Here is a 23,543-nt window from a genome sequence, read left to right on the forward strand (position 1 = left end):
TCCTGGAGCGCAGTCGTGGAGCCTGTTTAGCCAGGGGGGTAAATCACTTTGTGGGTATAAAATGTTTCTCTGCAAACTGCCACCAGTTGATGATTAATCCTAGGCAGAAGAAAGAAACAAATATTTGCAGGAAATAGCTAATGTAGGAAATGAGGTATTTTATTTTTAAAGTCACCAGGACTCCAGTGCAGTTTCTTCTTCTTTATTTTTTACTGTTTACCTCCCACCTGCGTATACTTTTTATGTTGTTATATTTACAGGGTGTATATTTTGAATTCTCTTGTTAATTAGCCTTACACGACGTCAATATTTTTGAGTGTTTTTGGACATAGTCTTTGAAATTGCACTTAAGCAGCATATAATACTGGCATTTGAAACAAGCTCTTCACTGCAGACTAAGTATGAGCAAAATGACAATGCAAGGATTTTTGGTTTCAATGCTAAAGACAATGTTCCTGAAAAACCTTTCCTTCTGCAACATTGCACACAAAAAATAAAACTCCCGGGGAGTCGGGGAGTCAGGGCAGAGACAGGGGAGTCAGGGCAGAGACAGGGGAGTCGGGGCGGAGTGTTGGAAACACTCCCTAGGTCGCCTCTGCCCCTGCCCTCCACCTTTGTTTGCTAATTGTGAGCTCCTTCTGCATTGAAGACGCACTAGAAGCAGGACGGACTGTCTAGCTGGTGCACTGGTTCCAGGACTAAAACCCTTGTTGTTTTGTTCTTCCTGTTGTATTGGGAGTGGGGTTGACTTCCTGCTCTTGTTTCCTGCCCCATGGAAGTGGGGAGAGAGTCTGAGCTTTGTTGTTGGCATTGGTTTGGTCCTGAATCTGGGCCAGTCTCTCTTTGTCACTGGGGCACATGCACATCTGCTTGAGTGGCACGCAGGCGTACCCTCTTTCTTGATGCCTTTAAGCATGATGAGAAGGGGCCAGAGGTGGAGGTGGTAATCAGGAATGACATTTCCCTCTTGGGACTCGTGGCACTGCAAAGAAGCCTCAAGCCATGTGTGGCTCAGCCTGTGGCTTACTCTGGAGTGCAGGCCCTTGTCATACAGACTTGTTTTTCTTCTCTCCTTGCCGTCTACCCTCCCTGCTTCCTGGATGAAGTTTCCTAGTTGTTCATGTGACTCTTCAGGAAAACAGAAATGGAAGGCACATTTGTTATGCAAATGTTGGGTGGGAGGCGCAGGACAGCGCACTGGGAAGTTCCGTTGTCCAGGGAACGCCTTTACTAAGCGAGCCATTGGAGACGAGAAATATTGCGATAGCTTTGCATCTGTGGGATCCTAGGATTCTGGGCTTCTTATTAACCACCTTTTCTAATTAGATGGTGTTTCCATCCTTGTTTTACAAGTGGCAAATAGAATTCTTAAAAACTAAATGGTTTATAAGTCAGAGAGACAGAGACAGAAATCCACATCTACTGGTTCACTCCCCAAATGGCCACAAATGCTGGGGCTGGGCCAGACCTAAGCCAGGAGCCAGGAGCTTCTTCCAGGTCTCCCATGCGGGTGCAGGGCCCAAGCACTTAGACCACCCTCCGCTGCTTTCCCAAGAGCATTAGCAGGGAGCTGGATTGGAGGTGGAGCCTCTGGGACTGGAACTGGTGGCCATGTGGGATGATGGTGCTGCAGGCGGCAGTTTAACCCACTACGCCACAGTGCTGGCCCCGCCAGGCTCTTTCTAAAGGGGCTGTCACTGATCTGTGCTTGCCCATGCCCTCCAGAAATGTCAGCCACGGCTGCACGGTCATACAGCTTCCAGCAGGGGGCAGATATTTGCGTTTTGGTGAGCGGTCTTTGGAGCTTTTAATATTTGCATCCATTTCAGAGTTAGAAAGCAAACTCTGCGAAGCCCTCATGAATGGCTTCTGCAGCCTGTGCGGTGCCACTTTGTAACCCAGATTATGAGAAGGTTCTTCCTTTGATGGAGCACAGAATGTCAGGAGTTTGTGTCTGGAGAATGGCACGTAGCGTGCTAGGAAGAAGTGGGCAGATGTGAGGGAGGGCACTGGCTCACCCAGCAGTGCCCCTTGAGACGGCTGTCCCCTCCTGTCCATGGCCTGTCCTGGACAGCCCGGGGTGGTGTCTGCAGGGCCAGGGATAGCCGTGTTCATGACCTTGAGTTTGCAGATCAACATGGGAGCTCAGCGGAAGTGTTGGTTTCTTGCAGGTTAGTTTCACTTTATTATTAAAACTTCACTCTCTGGAATACAAACGTCCCCAGAGCGGATCCTGGTTTTATAGGCTTGCTGTTCTGCAAGTGCAAAGCACCCTGGAAATAGCTAACTGCAAGGAGACCTTTCCCCCTCTCCTCTGTGTGCAGACCATTAGAGGAGAGTTTAATTACTTTTTGATAAAGCAAAATCTTTATGGGCAGTTCTCAGGTAGGCTGTGAAATGAGAGAATGAAACTTGCCCCAATAATGACTGGAAAGTTCAAAGGCTTGGCACCAAGGGGGGCATTCTTCAGCCCCAGATCAGATTCGAATCTGCCCCGACATGGTTGTCGGCTCCACAGTCTTCACGGCGAGCTAGCTGGCTGGGCCCACAGCATGGAGTCGGAGGCCGGGTGGGCTTGCTCTGGGCTCTGGCCATGTCTGAAGAGTCCTTGTTTCCTTGACCGAAGGAGGTGGACAGCTGATTAGACCCAGCTTTTCTCAACATGTCAGTTTGGCCGCCCGGCAGGGTAACGTTGGAAGCCAGAGCCCACGCTTGGGTGGAGAGCACCGGGCTCACAGCCTCTCGGGGAAAGGGGAGAAGCCCCTCCTGGCAGGTGGTGCTGATGGGAAGTGTGCCCGCGGCCACTCCGGCGCCTGTGGGGAGAGCCCTGGTTGGCTGCTTTGTCCAGATCGACAATCTTTCTGTGCCCCAGGCGCTTGCCAAGTAAGATTGTATTTGTTCACCTTTAAATGTGCTGTGTTCGGTCCTGCCATGGTTGGCAGCTCAGCAGCTTGGCATGCGGAGGTCTGGGACCCTGGCCCTACACCACCGCCGTCTCACTTTGGGCTGTGGTGCCGTCTGAGGTGACGTGGGGGTGACGGTAACGCCTGGAGACAATGCAGGAAGGAAGTCTGGGTGCTTGGGTGGGTGCTGCCGTGGCGCTTGTTCCCACGCTGCCAATGCAGGTTCTGCCTTGAAGTTGCAGGTCTGGGACAGAGATCAAAGTGAACTACCAAGAAAAAGCAAAGAGGCCATATAAAGCATGACCTTGACCCCATGTCAAACATAGTAAAAAACAACCATGGCCAGCATCCTCCTCCTCATTCAGGCCGTCTCTGAGGCTATTGGTCCAACTTCCTAAGTTACCAGAGTTAAAAACCAAGAGGATATCCAAAGGGAGGTGGTTTAGGGTTTGTCAGACAGGACTCGCAGGGTTGGTGAAGTGGACTTGATCAAGCTCGGGTTCTCAAAGTGTGGTCTGCGGACTTCCCCTGCCCGCCACCCCCTGCCCCAGGGTCTAGAGCTCCCTCCCAGGGGGTCTGTGATTCAGAACTGTTTATCTTACAGCAAAGTTATTTGCCTTTAAAAAATATGTATTTGAGACACAGAGCGCCTGTCTGCTCGTTCAGTAATGAGCCAGGCTAAAGCTGGCAGCTGGCAGCGGGGAACTCAATCCAGATCTACCCGTGTGGGTGGTAGGAACTCAGCCACTTGGGCCATCACTGCTGCCTGCCAGAGTCTGTGGTAACAGGAAGCTGGAGTCAGGGGCTGGAGTTTGGAACCAAGCCCAGGTATGCCCGTGTCGGGTACAGATGTCTTAACCTCCAGGCCAGGGCCCGCCCATTTGCCTTTTCTGTTCTTGCGTCTCATGAGTGTACAGTGATTTCCAGTGACTGCATGCTAAGTAGCCCGGTGGCTCACAGGCTGTGACCTTGTTTATTTTTATATTTTAAGAACTCCTCTGGCTTCATTGTTAGTGTGTCAAATGTCTCTAGATTACAAAGGTTCTTGGGGGTCCTTACTTATTTCTGTGGGGTTACAGGGTTCCTGACATCAAGAAACTTGAGAGTTGGTGGCCCAGGAGAAAAGCCAGATCTGAGAGTGCCCGAGTCTGTCTCAAGAGAAGCGGCCCCTGCGCACGTCTTGGGGCCAGTCGAGGAGAGGTGGGTTCAGGTGACCACAAGAACCAAAAGAGAGCACTTCTAGGAAGCTAGAAGCTAGCGAGGACTGCTAGCTGCACAGGTGAATTTCTTTCCCTTTAGCTAGGAAGACCCACCAAGAGCTGAGGCGAAGCTGGTCAGCCTGGAATGGTCAGAGAGAGAAAGCCCTGGAGATGGGCTCGGACCCAGGGCCAAGAGCTGAGGCGAAGCTGGTCAGGCTGGAATGGTCAGAGAGAGGAAGCCCTGGAGATGGGCTTGGACCCAGGACCAAGAGCTGACGCGAAGCTGGTCACCTCGGAATGGTCAGAGAGGAAGCCCTGGAGATGGGCTCGGACCCAGGACCAAGAGCTGACGCGAAGCTGCTCAGCCTGGAATGGTCAGAGAGGAAGCCCTGGAGATGGGCTCGGACCCAGGGCCCTGCTTGAGTCATCAGACTTTAATGGAGGCGGCGATGGCGGACCCAGGCCTGTGCGGGATGACTGTGCCCGGGCTGTGCTCAGCGATCCGGTAGCTGAAATCAGTCTGAATGGAAGGACTCCCTGCAGGGTCCCATGAGTACGAGGCCCACACTGGGCAAGGTTTGCTGACCAGTGTGGGACCTGCCACCTCATGGTGGCTGTGGAACAGAGCCAGGGAGAGAGGTGAGAGCGTCACCGCGTTGCCTGTCTGCTGCAGGCCCTGTTGGCAGGGGCTGGGAGCTGTGGCCTGCCCCTTCTGTCTCCTGGCCGGCTGGCCTTCCAGCCAGCATCTTGGGCTCCCGACAGGTGCCAGGAGCTGTGCTGGATGCCTGGTGGATGCTGTCTGGTCCAGCTTGCGGAGCAATCTGCGGGGATTTGGATATTTTTGGTCGGAATTCCCAACAGGCACTCAGAAAAGTAGGTCCTGGTGTTTGCTCGGGGCCCAGGTGATGTGGCCCAGTCAGGACTTGCACCAATCTCATGACTTCTGTTTGGGGTGGGAAGGGGTGGGTTGCAAGGGGAGACTTCTGGGGCAGGAGATGATGGTCTGGAGGACAACACAGGGCAGGAGTGACGGGCAGACAGCTGCATGGGCTCTGCAGCCAGGCTGTCTCGGGGAGAGTTCCTAAGCTGGTTTAGTCTTCAGACTTGGAAATTTCTATGGAGGCTTCTGTGTGGGACGAGAGCGTGTGAACCTTTGCCCTGCACTGAGTGCTGTCCGTGGGGCCGAGGTCGATGCCGAGGCACGGTGTGCTAATGGGGTGCTCCAGGTGAAGTCTGTGTTTTCCAAAGGCGTGTATTTACCACCCTCCTCCCCTCCCCAGTATGTCCCACCTCGGTTTTACTTATTTATTTTTAAAGATTTATTTATTTATTTTAAAGGTAGAGTTACAGAGAGGCAGAGGCAGAGAGAGAGAGAGAGAGAGGTCTTCCATCTGCTGGCTCACTCCCCAAATGGCTGCAATGGCTGGAGCTGTACCGATCTGGAGCCAGGAGCTTCTTCTGGGTCTCCCACACGAGTACAGGGGCCCAAGCACTTGGGCCATCCTCTGCTGCTTTCCCAGGCCATAGCAGGGAGCTGTATTGGAAGTGCAGTAGCTGGGAATCGAACTGGCGCCCATATGGGATGCGGGTGCTGCAGGCAGTGGCTTTACTTGCTATGCCACAGCTCTGGCCCCAACCCACCTCTGTTTCCAAAATGGTTCTGTGCCCTAAAGACACGGATTCTTTCTGCCTTTTGGTGGGACAGGGCCTGGACGAGTGGCCACTCATCCACTGGAGTAAGGTGGGTCAGCAGCTGCGCTGTCAGCATGCTGGCCCTGGGCTCCGTCCACAGCTGACAGAGGCTGGAGAGGTGGTGTGGAGCCTGCAGGGCCCGCGGTGGGGGCCACGGGCACGGGCGCACTGCTTTGGAGAGCGCAAGCTGCGGGTCTTGGCGAGACGAGGCCCCTTTCTTCCTCGCCGCTCCCAGCTCTGTGGCGGGCTCAGCACCGGCGCTGTTTGTGCAGATGCTGTGGCAGGGCAGCTTCCCAGCCAGCGTCTGCCTCTGCTTCAGAACATCTGGAAATCATCGGATCAGCCGGGGTGGGGGCCTCGCTGCTGTGGGAGCCACATTCGCATCTGTAATTTTATATTTATTAGTGAAGCCCTTAGCTTCAGGACATATTAGGCAAGCCACGGAGGCTGAACCACGCTGGCTACTGCTTGTGGGCTTTTAGCCTTAACAAGCACTTTCGGAGCCAACTCGTGCCTCCATCTGTGGCAATGTTTTCCTCTGAAGTGAAGGCAGGACCTGGTTTGCTGGGTGGTGTTCTCCCTCTAGTGGCCAGATTGGGGTTTGGTTTTGGTTGGTTTCTCTCTCTCACACACCCTCTAGTATTGGAGAGAGCCTTGCATTTAGGGGAGCTATAGATTTTGGAGGGTGAAGAGGGGGTGTGATACAGGAGGAGGCATAAACCTTTATTCTATAGGTAGAACTGTTCTGAAGTGTTCCACAGTTGCATTTTTTAAAAGATTTATTGTTTGTTTCAAAGTCAGAGTTATAGAGAGAGGAAAAGATGGATAGAGAGAGGAAGGGAGGGAGGGGGACAGAGAGAGAGATCTTCCATCCTGTGGTTCACTCCCCAGGTGGCTGCAACAGCCAGGCCTGGGCCAGGCTGAAATTAGGAGCCAGGAGCTTCTCCCAGGTCTTCCACATAGGTGCAGGGTCCCAAGCATTTGGGCCATTTTCTACTGCTTTCCCAGCCATTAGTAGGGAGCCGATCAGAAGTGGAGCATCTGGGATGTGAACCGGCACCCAGTGGCATGTCTGCCTTGCAGGTGGTGGCTTTACCTGCTAAGCACAATGCCAGCCCCAACACTATTGCATTTTTTAAGATTTGTTTATTTGAGAGGTAGAGTTACATACAGAGCAAGGGAGACAGAGATCTTCCATCTGCTGGTTCACTTCCCAAGTGGCCACAACTGCTGGAGCTGGGGTGATCCGAACCCAGGAGCCAAGAGCTTCTTGTGGAGCTCCTACAAGGGTGCAGGGCCCAAGCACTTGGGCCATTGTCAGCTGCTTTCCCAGGCTGAGCAGGGAGCTGGATCGGCAGTGGAGCAGCTGGGACTCAAACCAGTGCCCATATGGGATGCCGGTGCTATAGGCGGAGGCCCAGCCTACCATGCCGCATTGCCGGGCCCCACTGTTATATTTTCAAGAGAGGAAGGAGACGGGGTCTTTGTTGTGGTACAGCAGGTTAAGCCCTGGCTTGTGACACTGGCATCCCATATGGAAGTGAGTTCAAGTCCTGGGTGTTCTGTTTGCAAACCAGCTTCCTGCTGTTGTGTCTGGGAAGGCAGTGGAAGGTGGCCCAAGTGCTTGGGCCCCTACCCATCTGTGTGGGAAACTCGGATGGAGCTCCTGGCTCCTGGCCTCACCCTGGGCCAGCCTCAGCTGTGTGGCCATAGGGGAATGAACCAGCAGATGCACCATCTTTCTCTGTCTCTGTTCCTTTCAAATAAAGAAAAATAAACAAACATTCACAGAGGGAGAGGGGAAGAGAATGTCACCTATTGCAGGCTTTGGAGTGATTTTTTGTCTTCTCTGTTGTTGAACTTCTGCTTTTATGGAGAATTATCTTATGTTGAATTATCAGATTTCTTTATAAAAATATATATTAGTATTTTTAAATATCAGAGGAACAGGGTAAAGTTAGAAATTAAAAAAAAAAAAAAACTTGATCAAAATATACTTAGAAGTTCCTCATTTTGTGAGTCCTGGTCTGCCAAGTTCATGCCAGTTGGTAACCGGGGCCAGCAATTAGTCTGCCTTTCTAGATTTTTCTTCACAATTACAAAGATCTGGTACTGGTATGTGTGTACATTGAGCTATGTGTATTGAATGCAGAGATTTTTAACCCTCTGCACACACCAAGGAACCGTCCGTAGTACGTACAGCTTACACAGGTGTAAAAGCAAAGTGGACTCGTTCTATAAATAGCTGAGTTGATGTATTTAAGCCGCCCCTGTTAATGAGTCTCTGGGTTATTTCTGGTTTTCAATGTGAAGAGTCCCAGCAGACCTGTTTGTTTCACTTGCAGCATTGCTGGATAAACTGCCGTCTGCCTGTTGTGTCGCAGCCCCACAGCCTCGCGCAGAGAATCTGCCCTGCCGGCTTCTGTGTCCTGCAGTCTGGGAACCTCTGGGTAGTGGCAGTGGGGGGAAATGGATGAAGCAGCCCTGCGTTGTTTTTTTTTTTTTTTTTTTTTTTTTTTTAAGATTTCTATTTATTTATTTGAAAGGCAGAGTTAGAGAGAGAGGGAGACAGAGAGGAGAGAGATCTTCCATCTGCCAGGAGCCAGGGTCCTGAGCTTCTTCCCAGTCTCCCATGTGGGTGGAGGAGCCACATGGCAGCCTTTTGCTGCTCTTTCCAGGGGGCATTAACAGGGAGCTGGATCGGAAGTGGAGCAGCCGGGACTTGAACCGGCATCCGTATGGGATGCCAACATTGCAGGCAGTGGCCTGAGCTGCTGTGCCACGACGCAGGCCTCCTTGCTGGCACTCTCCCTGCTTTCTCTGGCTGACACCCAACCCTGGGGTATGCTAATGAGCCCAGCGTGGTGGTGCAGGGCTGCAGCCTGCAAGAGTGACTCACAGCTAACGAAGTCGGTGTTCAGGAGCAAGCTGCACCCCGCTGCCCGCCGTGCGCAGTGACCTCTTCACCGCCTGTAATGGCCCTGTTATTTCTCTCCCTGTGCTGTTGAGCTCTGTGGCCCTTCGCTGAGCTGAGAACACTGACTTTTCCTGCAAACGCGTGGCGGGGGATGTGTCTGACCTCCGCTGTCCCTGCAAGTTAAACAGTCCTGGTCTGGAGAGCAGGGACCGGCTCCCCATCCTGACTCCTGCCCCTGGCCCCTCCACAGTGCACTTCCCAGAGCAGGAAATTGAGGCCAGGATGTTTAGACTCCTGGCTGCCCCACCCCTGGGCTGTGGGCCCCTGTCCCTTGGGGGTGTTGTATGGCCTCTGGGAAATGCGGGCTGGATGTGTGGAGGACCCTGGTGTAGGGAGGAGGCGGGGCGCTTGGGCACGTGAGCCTGCTGGGACATTTCCAACCAGGAGAGTGGCTCCCGCGAGGACCGCTGGGCCTGTCTGGGTGGCCCTGTTCCTGGAGGATGATGGTGCTGCTTCTGTGTTGGCCTTTTCTTTCTTGCTTCTGCATAATGGAGTTGGGAGGGAGCTGGGACTGAGAACGTGTGTGGGCCTCCCTTGGCATGGGGCCGTTGTCAGCCCCGTGGTCCTGTTCCCTAAGGAGTCTACCACCCTGGGTTTGTGTGCCCAGGCTGCGGGGGTGAAAGAACCTGAAGGGGAACCCAGCTGCTGAAAACTGAGCTCCTGCACTGAACACCCCAGACCCCAGCCGTAGCTGGTGTGGAGCGGGTGTTAACAGCTGGCTAAATGGCCTGCACTTTTGACATGGTTGGACTGGACACTCACGGTCAGTCTGTGGGTGACTCCACACTGCCTGCCAGTGCCCGCTCCGTGCCCTGCAGCCCTGAGGCTATGCACTGCATGTGCTTGCTTTGTTGGTACCGGTGGTTCTGCGCTGTGAACTTGAAGCTGCGGGACTTTGACGGGCCATCCTCTCTTCCCGACTCTTAGGCTCAAGTGGACTGAGTGAAGAGGGATCCTGTTTATTGGTTATCGGCTTGGATGGCCTCAGAGTGGCACTCTTTGTAAATGGAACCGAAACTGGAGTATCCTGAACGAATTTCTGGTAGTTTAAAAAAAGAGAAGAAATGCAAACAGCATTTCTCACTGTGGGTATTTTGTGGTGTGTCCAGGAGAGGCAGGCAGGGAGTTCAGCCAGCCACCCATGCACATGTGTCTCAGTACAGAAATCGAGTTTCTAAGATGGAACTGGAAGTAAGCATCTTAAAAAGTGGAGCGAACCCATTCCATGTTTGTCCAGCAGCAGGCACCTGAGTCCCTGCCATACCTCAGGTCACTGCCTGCGACAGGTGCCAAATTGTTTCTGGGTTTAAGTCTTCAGAGTCTCCTAGGATTTTGAGAACTGTAAAAACCTACTCTTGGATAATGCCGTTGTGTTCTGAAAACAAAAGCACCGTGTGTCCACTTGGCAGACAACAGCAAAAAATGCAGGAGAGCTATGGATACAGATTCACTGCAGAACCAGGGACAGATCCCCAAGTCTCACGAGAGGGGGCCTAGGGGTTTCCACACCCAGTACTCTCTCCACCATGGCTGCCGTTCCCTGAGCCCCTCTGCTTCCCGCCGGGCGTGTGTGCATTGGATCCGGTACGCCCCACTCCCCAGTGTGTCCTCACTCCGCGTTTTCTCCTTTTTCCGTGCTATTATCGCAGTGGCCAGAGGTTGCCTTTGAGGACAGCAAATTTGGCAAAATGCGGATGCGCTCCCTGGCAAGTGCACCAGACTGTGTGACGTCCTCTGTCGCTTCTGGGGTACAGCCGGCTCAGAACGAGATGTTCTCTTGTGAGCCTTCCCATCGGTTTCTGATGGTCAGATTTCTGGAGGCCAAAGCCACAGTGCGTCCGTTTCCTCACATTCGGAACATGGTGTGGGAAAATCAGTGTTGTTGTGGCAGAAGGCAGAAACACGGAGCAAGGAAGGAGTTCTTTTTCAGCCAGCCTTTGCAACTTGATATTTTGGGGGATGCACACAGTTGTAAGCGCTCTGCAGATGCGGGCTGCACAAGCTGCTTCTCTCCGCAGCGAGGACCTGGCCTTGGCACACGGCAGCCCAAGCAGAGACGGCACGGTCACTGGGCCGCCGTCCATCGCCAAGGCTTGTCACCGTTGCCTCCGAAAGACCCCCTGGATCTCGTTTGTGCCTGTCTTTTTTTTTTTTTTAAAGATTTATTTATTTATTTGAAAGTCAGAGTTACACAGAGAGAGGAGAGGAAGGGAGGGAGGAAGGGAGGGAGGGAGAGAGGGAGAGAGAGAGAAGATGCAGAGAGAGAGAGAGACACAGAGAGAGGTCCTCCATCTGCTGGTCCACTCCCCAATTGGCCGCAATGGCCAGAGCTGCACCGACCTGAAGCCAGGAGCCAGGAGTGTCCTCCGGGTCCCCAACGCGGGTGCAGGGGCCCAAGGACTTGGGCCATCCTCCACTGCATTCCCAGGCCATAGCAGAGAGCTGGATGGGAAGTGGAGCAGCCAGGTCTCGAACCGGTGCCCACATGGGATGCTGGCACCCCAGGCCAGGGAATTAACCCACTGCGCCAGAGTGCCCCCCCACACCTGCTCTTTTGAATGCAGCCTTCCCCCTGCTCTGCTCTTCCCCTCGCACCCCCCAGCCCGCACCCCCCCCCCCCCAGCCCTGCACAAGCCAGTCTCCCCAGCACAGCCACAATGAGCTTCTGGAAATGCAGGTGTGGTCCAGCCCCTTATGCTCGGACCCCACTGGGGTTTCCATCTGCTTTCCCGTGGGACAAGAACCATCGTGTGGTTGGTGGCGCTCTGCCTTCCTAGGGGACACGACTCAGACAATGCCGCATCCACGGGGCACAAGGTGGCCGGAGTGATCACAATGTGAATGGTGAGAAGTCAGGTGTGTTCACCCGTGATGCGGCCCCCCAGGATGGGCCTGCCCTGCCTGGAAACTTCTAGCCCACCAAAGATCCATGAAGTCAAAAACTCTGCGTGGGGCTGGCATTCGTGCAGTTACAACGTGGGTTAAGATGCCTCACACGCCACATGGGAGGGCCTGGCTCACATTCCTGGCTGCAGCTCTTGCCGCAGCTTTCTGCTCATGCAGACCCTGGGAGGCAGCAGGTCACGATCAAGTATTTGGATTCCTGCCAGCCGCGTGGGAGGCCTGGACTGAGCTCCTGACGCCCAGCTTTGGCTCGGCCCAGCCCTGACCACTGTGATTGCTTGGGGATCAAACAGAGATGGGAGCTCTCTGTCTCCCAAATAAATAAAATTAAAAAACAGCCACTCTGGGATCGGGGCCAAGCAGCGTGTGTCGGACTGAGCCCTGGTTATTCCGACGGAGAGAAACTCTGGGAGAGCTCGAGTGGTGGATGCTGAGGGGTCAGGCGACTGTGCTGAGCGTCCCTGTACCAAGGGGCCTCTTCTTTGTTGTGACAGTAAATTCTGGTTTATTTTAAAATATTTTTATTAGGCTGAAAGAGTCAACAATTCAGCCACTGAGACTAATTTGTTTTGCATTCATCTGAAGTTTGGGAAGTTTACTGCCCAGCAAGTTAGGACAGGAAAGGTCTAAGGCTCCTGAAGATCGAGGCTTGGCCTGAGCTGTCCCTGACTTCTTGCCTTGAACAGCTGCAGGACGTGTCCATGCTTGGGGGAGAGAGGGCAGGTGAGTTGGTTACTGGGGAGGAAAGAAAACAATCCAGACTGGCCAGCAAACACGACCACGAAAACCCCAAGAATGACCACTTCCTGGAATGTGAGGGCAGGTGGAGGGCTCCCTGGCGTCCACGTGCAGGAGGGTTTCACATTTGTTTGGGACTCCTTTTCATGACTGCCTGCCATACACTGAGGCTTTGATGGAGCAGAAGACAGGGAGAGAGGGCTCAAGTGGCCAAGGGGTGGGGCCAGGTGGGGAGAGTGCATAGACTCTGCTTTGTGAGTGGCTGCCCTTAGAAAGTAGGGGCCATGGAATAGGACTGAACAGGGCTGGCTGTGTGGTACAGGAAGTCACCTGTGTTTTCCTAGTTCAGCTTTGAGAGAGTGACTGCAGGAAAATGAGTGACAAGGGGACAGCAGGCTGATCCGTGATGGGTAGCTGGCTGGTGGCCAATGGAGGAGGGGGGAGGAAGGAAAATGAGACAGGAAATAGATTATATTGCTGCCCCCACCCCCTTTTTTTCTACCTAGTAGCCATATAAACAAGAAGAGTGTAAGAAACCCCAGAAATACCCCAAAGTAACATCAGGATGGAGAATCCAGATGTTCCGCGGAGAAACAAGGTAAGGACAATGTAAAGTGAAACCACGCGTTCCTCTTTTCTGTCTCCCTCACTCTCCCTGCCTCCCTCTTTCTGAAGGCAGACTTAAGCATCCTGCTTCTTTAAGCTTCTTCCACAGGGACGTCCGGCCCATGCAGGAGCTTGGGCACCTTCCTGGGAGTGCTGAGAAGTCTTGGAAGGGTTGGGAGGTGGAGAATGCACGGCAGGGCACAGATGGGAGGGCGGCCAGGCTGCTGCAGGGGAGAGGTGGTGGAAGCAGGAGGGAAGAGTATACAGGGGGTGTGCAGGGCGTGTCTTTATGGGACTTGGTCAGTGACTGACCAGCTGTGGGGAGGAGGAAAATTATCGATGACCTGTGCTTTGGGCAGCCAGGCAAAACATAATGCTGTTGAGTGGCTAAGAACAAGCTCACCGATGCTGTTGTGGTGCAGTGGGTTAAGCCACTGTGTGGGGTGCCCACATCCATTCTGGAGGGCTGGTTCCAGTCCCACCTAATGTGTTCTGTCCAGCTCCTGCTGATATATCGTGGAGGGCAGCAGATGATGGCCCAAGTGCTGGGGGCCCTGTCACCCATGTGGGAGACCTGGCTGGGGTTCGGGGCTCATGGCTTTGCCATGGTATAGCCATGGCTGTTGCACACATTTCAGGGGTGAACCAGCGGATGGAAGATCTCTCTCCTTGTGTGTTTCTTTGCATAGTCTCTGCCTTCTAAGTAGATGACAGTAAATTAACGTTAAAAGGACAACACAATAATTGGTGATATTATTAGACTTCATGCAGGTGATAATTAATTGTAGTTTTTTTCCCCTTGATCCATGCTTAGAGAAATAAGATGCAGGAGTTGGACAGAAATCAGAGTAGCACTTTTATTGCCAAAAAAAGCTGATCAGAAGGCTGGGGTGGGCTGTGTGGTACGGAGGTTACACTGCTGCATGGGATGCCGGAATTCCACAGTGGAGCACTGGTTTGCCACCCAGCTGCTCCACTTCCGATCCAGCTCCCTGCTAACGCATCTGGGAAAGCAGCAGAGGATGGCCCAAGGGCCTGAGTCCCTGCTACTCATGTGGGAGTCCCAGATGAAGCTCGTGGCTCCTGGCTTTGGCCTGACCCAGCCCTGGTACTTGTAGCCATTTGGGGACTGAGCCAATGGATGGAATATCTGTTTTTCTTTCTGCCTCCCTCCGTGTCACTCCTTCTTTCAAATAAGTAAATAAATTATTAGGAAAAAAATATCATAACTTAATAGAAGGTAGGGTTTAGGTATGCACCTACAGGTTCTCTTGGATAATGATTAACATTAGTGTGAGTGCTAACAAACTCTCAAGAGTATTGACTTAAGGGAGAAACTATTCATCTAAAAGTCCAGGGGTGAGGGCACTGGTGCTGTGGAGTAACGGGTAAAGCTGCCGTCTGTAGCACTGGCATCCCATATGGGCAACTGTTCGAATCCCAGCTGCCTCCCTTCCGATCCCACTCTGCAATGGCCTGGGAAAGCAGAAGAAGATGGCCCAAGTGCTTGGGCCCCTGCACCCACGTGGGAGACCTGGAAGAAGCTGCTGGCTCCTGGCTTTGGATTGGCCCAACTCCAGCCATCACGGCCATTTGGGGAGTGAACCAGTGGGTGGAAGACCTCTCTGACTCTGCTTCTCTGTAACTCTGCCTCTCAAATAAACAAACAAATCTTTAGAAGTCCAGGGTGTCAGGCCACAACTCATAGGATGTTCTGTGGTGCCAGAGATGCAGTTCCCTTTCCATCTTGTTCATGTGCTATTCTCGGCCCTTTGCCAGGGTGATCTTGGGTGCTCCAGGACTGCTGCAGCCTTAGCCCTCAGCATGCAGTCAGGCCAACAGGAAGAGGAGAAAGGGCAGCTCCACCGAAGGACATGCCAGTTTTTACTGCTATCCTGTTAGCTCCAGCAGAGTCACGGAGCCACATCCACACAGGAAGTGAGTATTCCATGTACCAGGCAAAACGGGGGATGCTATTACAGGACGGGAGAAAGGATGCTGAGGGAGCCATCTGTGGTCTCTGCCACACGCCTAGTTAACTCGGGCAGCAAAGCTGGCTGGCCACCGGCTCCCCTGCACGGAGGGGCGCCTGCACCGGGGAACACAGATGAGGCTGAGCCCCATGTTTGCTTCCTTCTTGTTGACACGGGACAGGGCGGCCAGCGGGCCGGAATCTCTTTCCTACCCAGGGCAGTACAGCGAGCTGTCGTAAGGCAGGAACGCGGTACATGATTTGGCCCCACAGTAGCAAGGCTTTCTCAGTTTCCCATTATCCAGCCCGTCTTTGTCTTCACCATCTGAACGATTAAGAAACCTCCCTGAGTAGTCGTAACAGAGTTCTTCTCCTGGTAAAATGTCTTTGGCTGCAAACAGTGCCAACTTGGGTACCATTGAGTCAATTCGGACAGGAACCATCAGCAGGTTTGGCGCACAGGAATGGTTAAGGAACCGCCCGACATTGCCCGTGTGGGTAGGGTCCACAAACGTGGCCAGGACCTGCCCCTGGGACACGTGCTCCCTGACGGCTAGAATGTAATTGGAGTCATGGATCGTTTGTAAGTGAATTCTCCTCTGCGCTTCAGAGGATCCTAAAATCTCCCCGGCATATTCACAGACAAACCTGCCCTTTGGTATAAATTCCAAGGTGCGAAGCCCCCAGCCTTTCAGGTCCGTCTGGAACACCTGGAGGTGGAACTGCAGGCCCCGCTGGACCACCCTGTTTCTGCAGCGGTCACTGCACTGGCACATGATGTTGCACTCAAACACGGGCACGGCGTGGTCTGCTTCGGCTCCTATTCCTCTAAGGCGCAAACGATCATCGTAGTTCTCCTGCCAGCGAAGGCAGGAGCAGGTGCCAGGGAGGCAGGGAGCCGTGGTGCACGCGCATCCAGGAAAGACAGCCTGAGTGGGATCAGTGTCTGCTCCGGGCCCCTCCACGTGATCAGGAGTGTACTGCAAGAAACACAGATGTCCCGAGTCAGCACGGGAGGTCATACTGTTCATAGGTGAGGGACTTCCAAGGTTCATGGGAAATGGAATTAAAAGAAGTTTATTTTGAAATCCACGCATAGTATTTTCATCATTTGTGTTTTCCATAAATGCTGTGGTGCAGTGGGAAAGCCGCTGCCTGCGGTGCCGGCATCCCTGGGAAAGCAGCAGAAGATGGCCGAAGTCCTTGGGCCCTGGCACCTGCGTGAGAGACCCAGAAGAAGCCCCTGGCTCCTGGCTTTGGATTGGCCCAGCTCCAGCCATGTGGCCATCTGGGGAGTGAACCAGCAGATGGAAGACCTCTCTTTCTCTCCCCTTCTGCCTCCTTGTAACTCTGCCTGTCAAGTAAAGTCTTAAAACAAAACAAAACAAAAAAAACCTGATGCTGCACTCAGTGCCACATAAGGATAGTTAGCTTCTCTTCTTTCAGATGCTGTGTTTACATGTTGTACTTATGATATCACACATTTGCCAAATTCATCTCTCAACATTTCCTTACCATTCCATCCCTCCCTGAGCCCTTCATCCCTGAACGTTGTTGTTGTGAAGAGAAAAAATCTTGCAAGAATCCACTTCAAAAGCTTACTCTGGTGTTCAGGAGAATTACGCAGGCACAATAGCAGGGTGCTGAAGAAATCAGGTTCTGGAGTTGAGCTGCCAGGCGGGACCATACTCAAACCAATACTGGCCAGGACGCCACACGATTCTTTTCCTGTCCTCCATTTCTTACCCCTCACAGGTAGGTGAAAGCCAAGAGCTGACACAGTCCCCAAATACCGCCTCTCTGCCTGCTCTGTGCACATGCTGGCATTCAGAAACAATGGCCAGGACAGTAGGAAGGGGGAGGGGCCTGGAGAATGAGGCTTTTCATTTCTTGCACTGTCACAACCTAAGCTGTACCTTTTCTTCTTGAGGTAGAAGCTGGGCATAAATGCAGTGTGATCAGGGTAAAATGATGCTCTGAGTGGAGAATTCAGGTTTTCACCAGAAAAGAAAAAATTTCAGTGAGCCATGGCTATACAGGAGGCCCACATGGAAGCAGGCGACAGCATTCTAGGCTGAAAACCTGGACTTCAATTCTGAATTTTAACCAAGTGTTGTGAAATCTTCATTCCTTTTTTGGTTGTGTTGAAACCCAGCAACAACAATCTTTGTCCTTGGCCTCCAGCTTCATAAATCAGTTTCTGGCCCAGGCAACTGTAAGGAGAATGAAAGCCAGGTGATTCTCAAGACCCAAAGTCTTAAAAATAATGTTTGAAGCTGCTTTTAGAGACATGAAAAATGGGTAGGTCCAACTCTTAGCTCAAGAAAATGAATTACTTTTTATTTTTATTTTCTCCACGGATGAGGTTATGCTGTGTTTCTAATCTGAACATATTAATGTTCTTTTCTACATTGCACCTCAAAGCAAACCAGACTTGAAGGTATTTTGCCTCGCGTGTCGCATGCCTTAGTTCCTGCACATGTATGCATCTGAGAAAGCACGGTCTGGAGTGGGCAAAGGGTTCTGACCTTTCGTAAGACCGGCTCTGCGCTCGCGAAGGCACTGCTGGCTTCTCTTCTCGCCAGCGCTCCGGGCGTGTTTCTGCGAAGCTCCAGAGGAAGGGTCCTGTCTTCTTTCTGTGACTCCAGCGGGCCCAGAGCTGCGCATAACTGTGGCATGGAGTTTCAATCTCCTGATTTCACTCATTCTTTATTTATTTATTTGAAAGAGAGTTACAGAGAGAGAGAGAGAGAGAGAGAGAGAGAGAGATTTTCTAACTACTGGTTCACTCCCCAAATGGCCACAATGACCCAAGCTGAGCCCGTCTGAAGCCAGGAGCTTCTTCTGGGTTTCCGACATGGGTGCAGAGGCCTGAGGACTTGGGCCGTCTTCCACTGCTTTCCTAGGCACGTCAGCAAGGAGCTGGACTGGAAGTGGAGCAGCAGAGACTCAAGCCCATGTTGGATGCTGGCGGCATAGGCCGGGGCTTTAACCCGCTGTGCCACAGTGCCAGCCCCTGACTGACTTCCTTCCTTCCTTCCCTCGCTCCCTCCCTCCCTTCCTTCCTCCCTTCCTTTCCTTCTTTCTTCCTTTCCTTTCTTTCGACAGGCAGAGTGGACAGTGAGAGAGAGAGACAGAGAGAAAGGTCTTCCTTTGCTGTTGGTTCACCCTCCAATGGCCGCCACAGCCGGTGCTCTGTGGCCGGCGCACTGCACTGATCCGATGGCAGGAGCCAGGTATTTATCCTGGTCTCCCATGGGGTGCAGGGCCCAAGCACTTGGGCCATCCTCCACTGCACTCCCGGGCCACAGCAGAGAGCTGGCCTGGAAGAGGGGCAACCGGGACAGAATCCAGCGCCCCGATCGGGACTAGAACCCGGTGTGCCGGCGCTGCAAGGCGGAGGATTAGCCTACTGAGCTGCGGCGCCTCCCCTCATTTATTTCTAAGGGACAAGGCCGGCGCCGCGGCTCACTTCCAGGCCAGCCCTCTGCTGTGGCCCGGGAGTGCAGTGGAGGATGGCCCAAGTGCATGGGTCCTGCACCCCATGGGAGACCAGGAAAAGCACCTGGCTCATGGCTCCTGCCATCGGATCAGCGCGGTGCGCCGGCCGCAGCGCGCGGGCCGCGGCGGCCATTGGAGGGTGAACCAACGGCAAAGGAAGACCTTTCTCTCTGTCTCTCTCTCTCACTGTCCACTCTGCCTGTCAAAAAAAAAAAATTATTTCTAAGGGACAAACACAAGGCTTCCTCGGCTCTGGCTCCTTTTTTTTCATAGGCAGGCATTTATTTTAATGTACATCAAACCCCATGATTTAATGAACACTAATAATTACGATTATTCTAGAGAAGACAGCTATATAAATTAATCTTAAATAAGATAATTTCATATTTAAAATAAGTGAGTTAAGGAAGATATATTAAACAAATAGTTTCATAACCGTTCTTGGATATGGCAAAGAAAACTATGACTGTAGTTTTGAAACGGATTTACAGAACTCACACACCAAAAGCTACAGTTCATCTAAAAGCACAGACGCTCAAAACCACTCCTGAAGTGGGCCCGCAACAATCTGCAGGCAGGTTGGCAGGCGAGCGAACTCCACCGCCCTGTGCACGGTCAGTTCTCAGCAAGAACTCGTTACATCTCCTTAAGACGGGTCACAGCAGTGCAGCTAACAGTCCCTGCACGATACGGGCATCCAGTCACTTGCTGAGTGAAGAACATACCAGCAGGTTAAATAGCACATGGATTTGGGAGGAGGGAGAAACTCCAACCGCTACACCAGCGGGGGCAGAAGGGACCGGTTCCTTGAGTTTCCTGGGGTCGCACCAGCGTGGAACCCAGGCACCCTGCTACTACGGGAGGTGGAGGCCTTAACTGGGCCTTCCACGATGTGGCTGGCACTGAGTAAGCTTTCAGGGGTCATGTGGTGCTAGCCAGGCACTTGGGCCAGGCACTGCCCAAGGCAGCCGCGGGAAAGACCACGTCCGACGTGCATGTCCTGCTGTGCCTGGCCAGTCCTCCCAGGTCTGCTGTCTCACCTGGCTGGCCCTCTGACCCTCAGAAGGGCAGGCGGCCAGCACTGAGCACCCGGCTGGTTTCCTCCCTGCCCACCTCGCCCGCGGACTGCAGTGCACGTCTGCTGAGCCCTGCCAGGGAGGCGGACGGACTCCAGATCCCAGCCAGGAGCTCACGTCCCACGGGGCCGGGCTCAGCCTGCCCCTCGGCTGCGGCCCAGGGAAACGCAGGAAGCCTGGGCCGGGGCGGGAAATGACCTGCCGGGTGCGGGGGCTGCGGACAGGGGCCCTAAGACCCACGACGCAGTAAAGCCAGAGACCAAAGCCGCGCATCCGTGAGCTGCGGAACTGAGTCCATAGGGAGCCGCGAGCCTGCACCTCTCCGCCACCAGGTTCTTCCCCGGGGGTCGCGCGCCGCCCAGCCCCGCCCCCTGGGGTCGCTCGCGTGCAGCCCCGCCGGCCGCCTGGCCCCGCCCCTTGGGGTCGCGCACCGCCGCGTCGGCCGCCCAGCCCCGCCCCTGGGGTCTCGCGCAGCCCCGTCGGCCGCCTGGCCCCGCCCCTGAGGGGGGGACTTGCGCAGCCCCGCCCACCGCCCAGCCCCGCCCCCTGAGGGACTCGCGCTGCCCCGTCGGCCGCCCAGCCCCGCCCTCTGGGGGGGGACTCGCGCTGCCCCGTCGGCCTCCCAGCCCCGCCCTCTGGGGGGTCGCGCAGCCCCGTCCACCGCCCAGCCCCGCCCCCTGAGGGGGACTCGCTCAGCCCCGTCGGCCGCCTGGCCCCGCCCCCTGGGGGTCGCGCACTGTCCCGAGGGCCGCCCAGCCACGCCTCCTGGGGTTTCGCGCAGCCCCGTCGGCCGCCTGGCCCCGCCCCCTGGGGTTGCTCGCGTGCAGCCCCGTCCACCGCCCAGCCCCGCCCCCTGAGGGGGACTCCCGCGGCCCCGTCGGCCGCTGACCCCGCCCCCTGAGGGACTCGCGCAGCCCCGCCCACCGCCCAGCCCCGCCCCCTGAGGGACTCGCGCTGCCCCGCCCACCGCCCAGCCCCGCCCTCTGGGGGGGACTCGCGCTGCCCCGTCGGCCGCCCAGCCCCGCCCCCTGGGGGGTCGCGCAGCCCCGTCCACCGCCCAGCCCCGCCCCCGGGGGTCTCGCGCAGCCCCGTCGGCCGCTGACCCCGCTCCCGGGTTCGCGCACCGCCCCGAGGGCCGCCCAGCCCCGCCCCCTGGGGTTGCTCACGCGCAGCCCCGTCGGCCGCTGACCCCGCTCCCGGGTTCGCGCACCGCTCTCCCTGCCCGTCTCCGCTGCGGGCCGCTGAGCCCTCCCGGCCACCCGTTCCTGTTCCCTACCTTGAAGGGCGGCGGCCTCGCCTCCGGGGGCCACGCGCTCACCGCCAAGTTCTCCAGGCCCCGCGCAACATCCAGCGGCTCAGCTGCGGCCTCACGGTCGTCCTCCGACGCTGCCATGGCCGTCGCTTCCCCGACCAGTCCCCGCCGGGTCGGCGCTGCACTCGGCCGGCCGCGAGGCCGCGGAGGACGCTGGGAGCCGCAGCCGGCGGGCGCGCGGCCTGCTGGGAGCGTGGGCTTCTCCTCAGGCGAGCCCGGGGAGGCGTCTCCCTCAGCCTCCCGTCTCCGTGTTGTAGGGCGCCCCTGCGCGAGCCTGGGACCCGTGTCAGGTACGGACACGGAACCCGGCCCTCCACAGTCCCCAGAGCGTCGGGGGCTGCAGGCGGCGCCTGGCGCGGGCTCGCGACGCCGTTCCGCGCTGGCCGCCCGCGTCGGGGGTCCCGCGCCGCCCCCTCGGAGCCTGCGCCAGGGCGGCGTTGCCCGCGGACACTGGCGGCCGCCGGAGGAGCCGAGCCGAGATGGCTGGGCTGAGGCAGGGGCGGGGAAGGCAGCGGCGCCGGGCGCTAGCGCGTGGCCAGCGGCCTTCGGGGCCCCTGCCTGACTCGAGGACGGCTGCCACCCGGGGCTGCTCTGCAGTGAGAACACGTGCGCGGGTGGCCCTTGGGCTCTCCGACCCCGCGCCGGACGCTGCCTCCCCCCCACTCGGGCGATGCGGGCCCAGCCCGTCGTTCTGGAGGGTCTTCACGTTCACATTAAAGGACAGGAATTCAGTTATTCTTGTGCAAATCTGACTTTTCCTTCTTAAAAACACACGCGGAGAGTAATCTGTTGGTGATCTGCAGAGCTACCGGAAGAGCATGCCGAAGTTCCCCTGTATTTTTTTTTTCGCTCCTTGGATCCTCAAGCTAAGGACTGTGTGCCAAGTCTGGTTGATTTTGTGTTCATGGTGTTTTCCATTTTCTCGTACTTGGTCCTAGGCGCTCATTGCTTAACTTGGAGTATTGAGTTTGTTTTAAGTCTGTCATTCTCCATACCCCCCAAATCACCCTTGTTGCTGCTCTACAATTTTTATCTTTGATGGATTAGAGAGGCAGAGAACCCAGAGACAAATAGACAAATACAGACTTCCGATTTTGTGGTTCACTCCCCAGATAGCCGCAGTGGCCAGGGCTGAGCCAGGCTGAAGCTGGGAGCTGACTGCAACCCAGGTCTCCCACGCAGGTGGCAGCTGCCTCTCAGGGTCTGCTTTGGCGAGAAGCTGGAGTCAGGTACTGAAGCCACGCGTGAAATGCAGGTTCTGTGGCTTGCTGGATCTTAACTACTGGGCCAGATCCCTGCCCCCAGTCAGCTCGTGAAGACGGACATCCAGTTGTTATATTTTGCTGCTTAAAACCCTGTGGGTGCCCCATGTTTTCTCTGAGTCTACCTCATTTATTTCTCTGGTCTCTGTTGCTGCTACTCTGTTTTGAATCCTTTGTGGCACCGACACTTTATTAACAAGCCATGATACTCAGGCCTTTGTGTCTTCGTTCGCATCATACTGTGTCTCCAGTGTGTACACCTTAGGCTCAAATGTCCACTTGCCTGTCATTTTCCTGACTGTTCGTATGGCATTGGTCACTCTTTATCCTTTGGTTCTCCCACTTGGTAAACTGTTTGTCATAGCCTCTTTAATATTGCCACGAAGTTCTTTATTGAAATAATAAACTTATATGTATATGCATATATGTGTGTGTATATATATATAGATATATAGATGGTAGAAACATTTTGTTTTTAACTTAAATGATTTTGTTACATGTATCTGCCAGCCTTTTGATACAGGGCCAAGAGTTTGTGTGTGGTCTGTGGGTTAGAGCTCTATGTCCTGTTCAGTCAGAGGTCCAGTTTTGGAGTCTTTAAAGTGGGACATACCTGAAAGGCAGTGAAGCGATGCGAGCACGGTGTGTCCCTCCTCTCCTAGTCTTTTACGCTTTCCTCACACCTACTTCGAATGGCAGAACTTTTGTGTGTGTGCCTTCCCACCCCCCAACCTCTCTGAGTCTTTCTGGAGTATTTAATTTTGTTTTCCTAGAGGGCAAAAACTTTTTGCACTCATTAAATCATCTCAGAATATTATGAAAACGGTTATTCTTTGCATTAAGAGGTTTGGGTATGTGCTCTAAGATCAGACTTAAAAATGGGTGTCCATCAGCAGGTAATATACCCAATTTTGCACTGAAGTATGTGTCTGATACTAAAATGTGTTTGAAATTAGTTTTTAGGGGGAAGAGAAGGCGATTACATATACAGAAAAGAACCAAAGTGCAGCGGTTAGAATCAGACGTGGATAAATTCATTCCTACTCTACTGCTTCCTAACCATGGGCAACAATTGCTAACCATTACTTAGTTTTTTTTTTTTTTTTTTGTCAGGTTCTGTTTTTATTTCTAAAGTATTTATGTATTTGAAAGGCAGGTTGATTTATCTGTATATCTATCTATATATATCTATAGATATATATGGACACTTCTAGATGGGGAGATATGAGAGAGAGAGAGAGAGAGAGAGAGAGATGTTCCATCCACTGGCAGAAGGAGAGAGAGAGAAAGAGTATTCCATCAACCTTTTCACTTCCCAAATGGCTGCAACGGCTGGGTTTGGGCCAAAGACAGGAGCCAGGGACATTTGGGAAAGAGTCCAAGTGGCTTTTTCTGGGTGCG

The 23,543-nt window shown here is 54.2% G+C and overlaps 2 protein-coding genes and 1 long non-coding RNA gene across 6 annotated transcripts in view; 2 read left to right on the forward strand and 1 right to left on the reverse strand.

The window, feature by feature from the left end:
* The window catches only part of SUMF1 (sulfatase modifying factor 1), an 89,158-nt gene extending 72,773 nt beyond the window's left edge, over positions 1–16,385 (forward strand). For 2 of the 3 annotated variants that reach the window (XM_051831915.3, XM_089305670.1), the window contains exon 9: positions 14,799–15,538. In XM_051831915.3, coding sequence (XP_051687875.2) covers positions 14,799–14,921 — 123 coding nt within the window. In that variant the 3' untranslated portion in view covers positions 14,922–15,538. Of the gene's footprint in view, positions 1–14,798; positions 15,539–16,131 lie in introns of those variants that run through there. The other variant, XM_051831916.3, reaches the window with a different exon arrangement.
* Positions 13,852–21,566, reverse strand: LOC100346827 (histone-lysine N-methyltransferase SETMAR). 2 transcript variants are annotated; one of them, XM_089305671.1, is made up of 3 exons: positions 20,845–21,044; positions 17,520–17,698; positions 13,852–15,971 (listed from the first exon to the last, which is right to left on the reverse strand). In XM_089305671.1, exons 2-3 carry the CDS (start codon positions 17,667–17,669, stop codon positions 15,201–15,203), a joined length of 921 nt encoding a protein of 306 aa, XP_089161797.1. In that variant the 5' UTR covers positions 17,670–17,698; positions 20,845–21,044; the 3' UTR covers positions 13,852–15,200. The 2 variants fall into 2 exon arrangements, with proteins under 2 accessions (XP_089161797.1, XP_051687881.2); XM_051831921.3 differs by lacking the exon at positions 17,520–17,698 and having other exon boundaries at positions 20,845–21,566.
* On the forward strand, positions 21,029–22,564 carry LOC138843995 (uncharacterized). The gene is made up of 2 exons (XR_011379290.2): positions 21,029–21,170; positions 21,993–22,564. It is a non-coding gene; the product is annotated as an uncharacterized LOC138843995 (long non-coding RNA).
* Positions 22,565–23,543: the final 979 nt, after the last annotated feature.

This window comes from Oryctolagus cuniculus, chromosome 10 (genome assembly GCF_051225735.1).
Source record: "Oryctolagus cuniculus isolate XC-2025 breed Fujian yellow rabbit chromosome 10, ASM5122573v1, whole genome shotgun sequence".
Classification (NCBI taxonomy): domain Eukaryota; kingdom Metazoa; phylum Chordata; class Mammalia; order Lagomorpha; family Leporidae; genus Oryctolagus; species Oryctolagus cuniculus.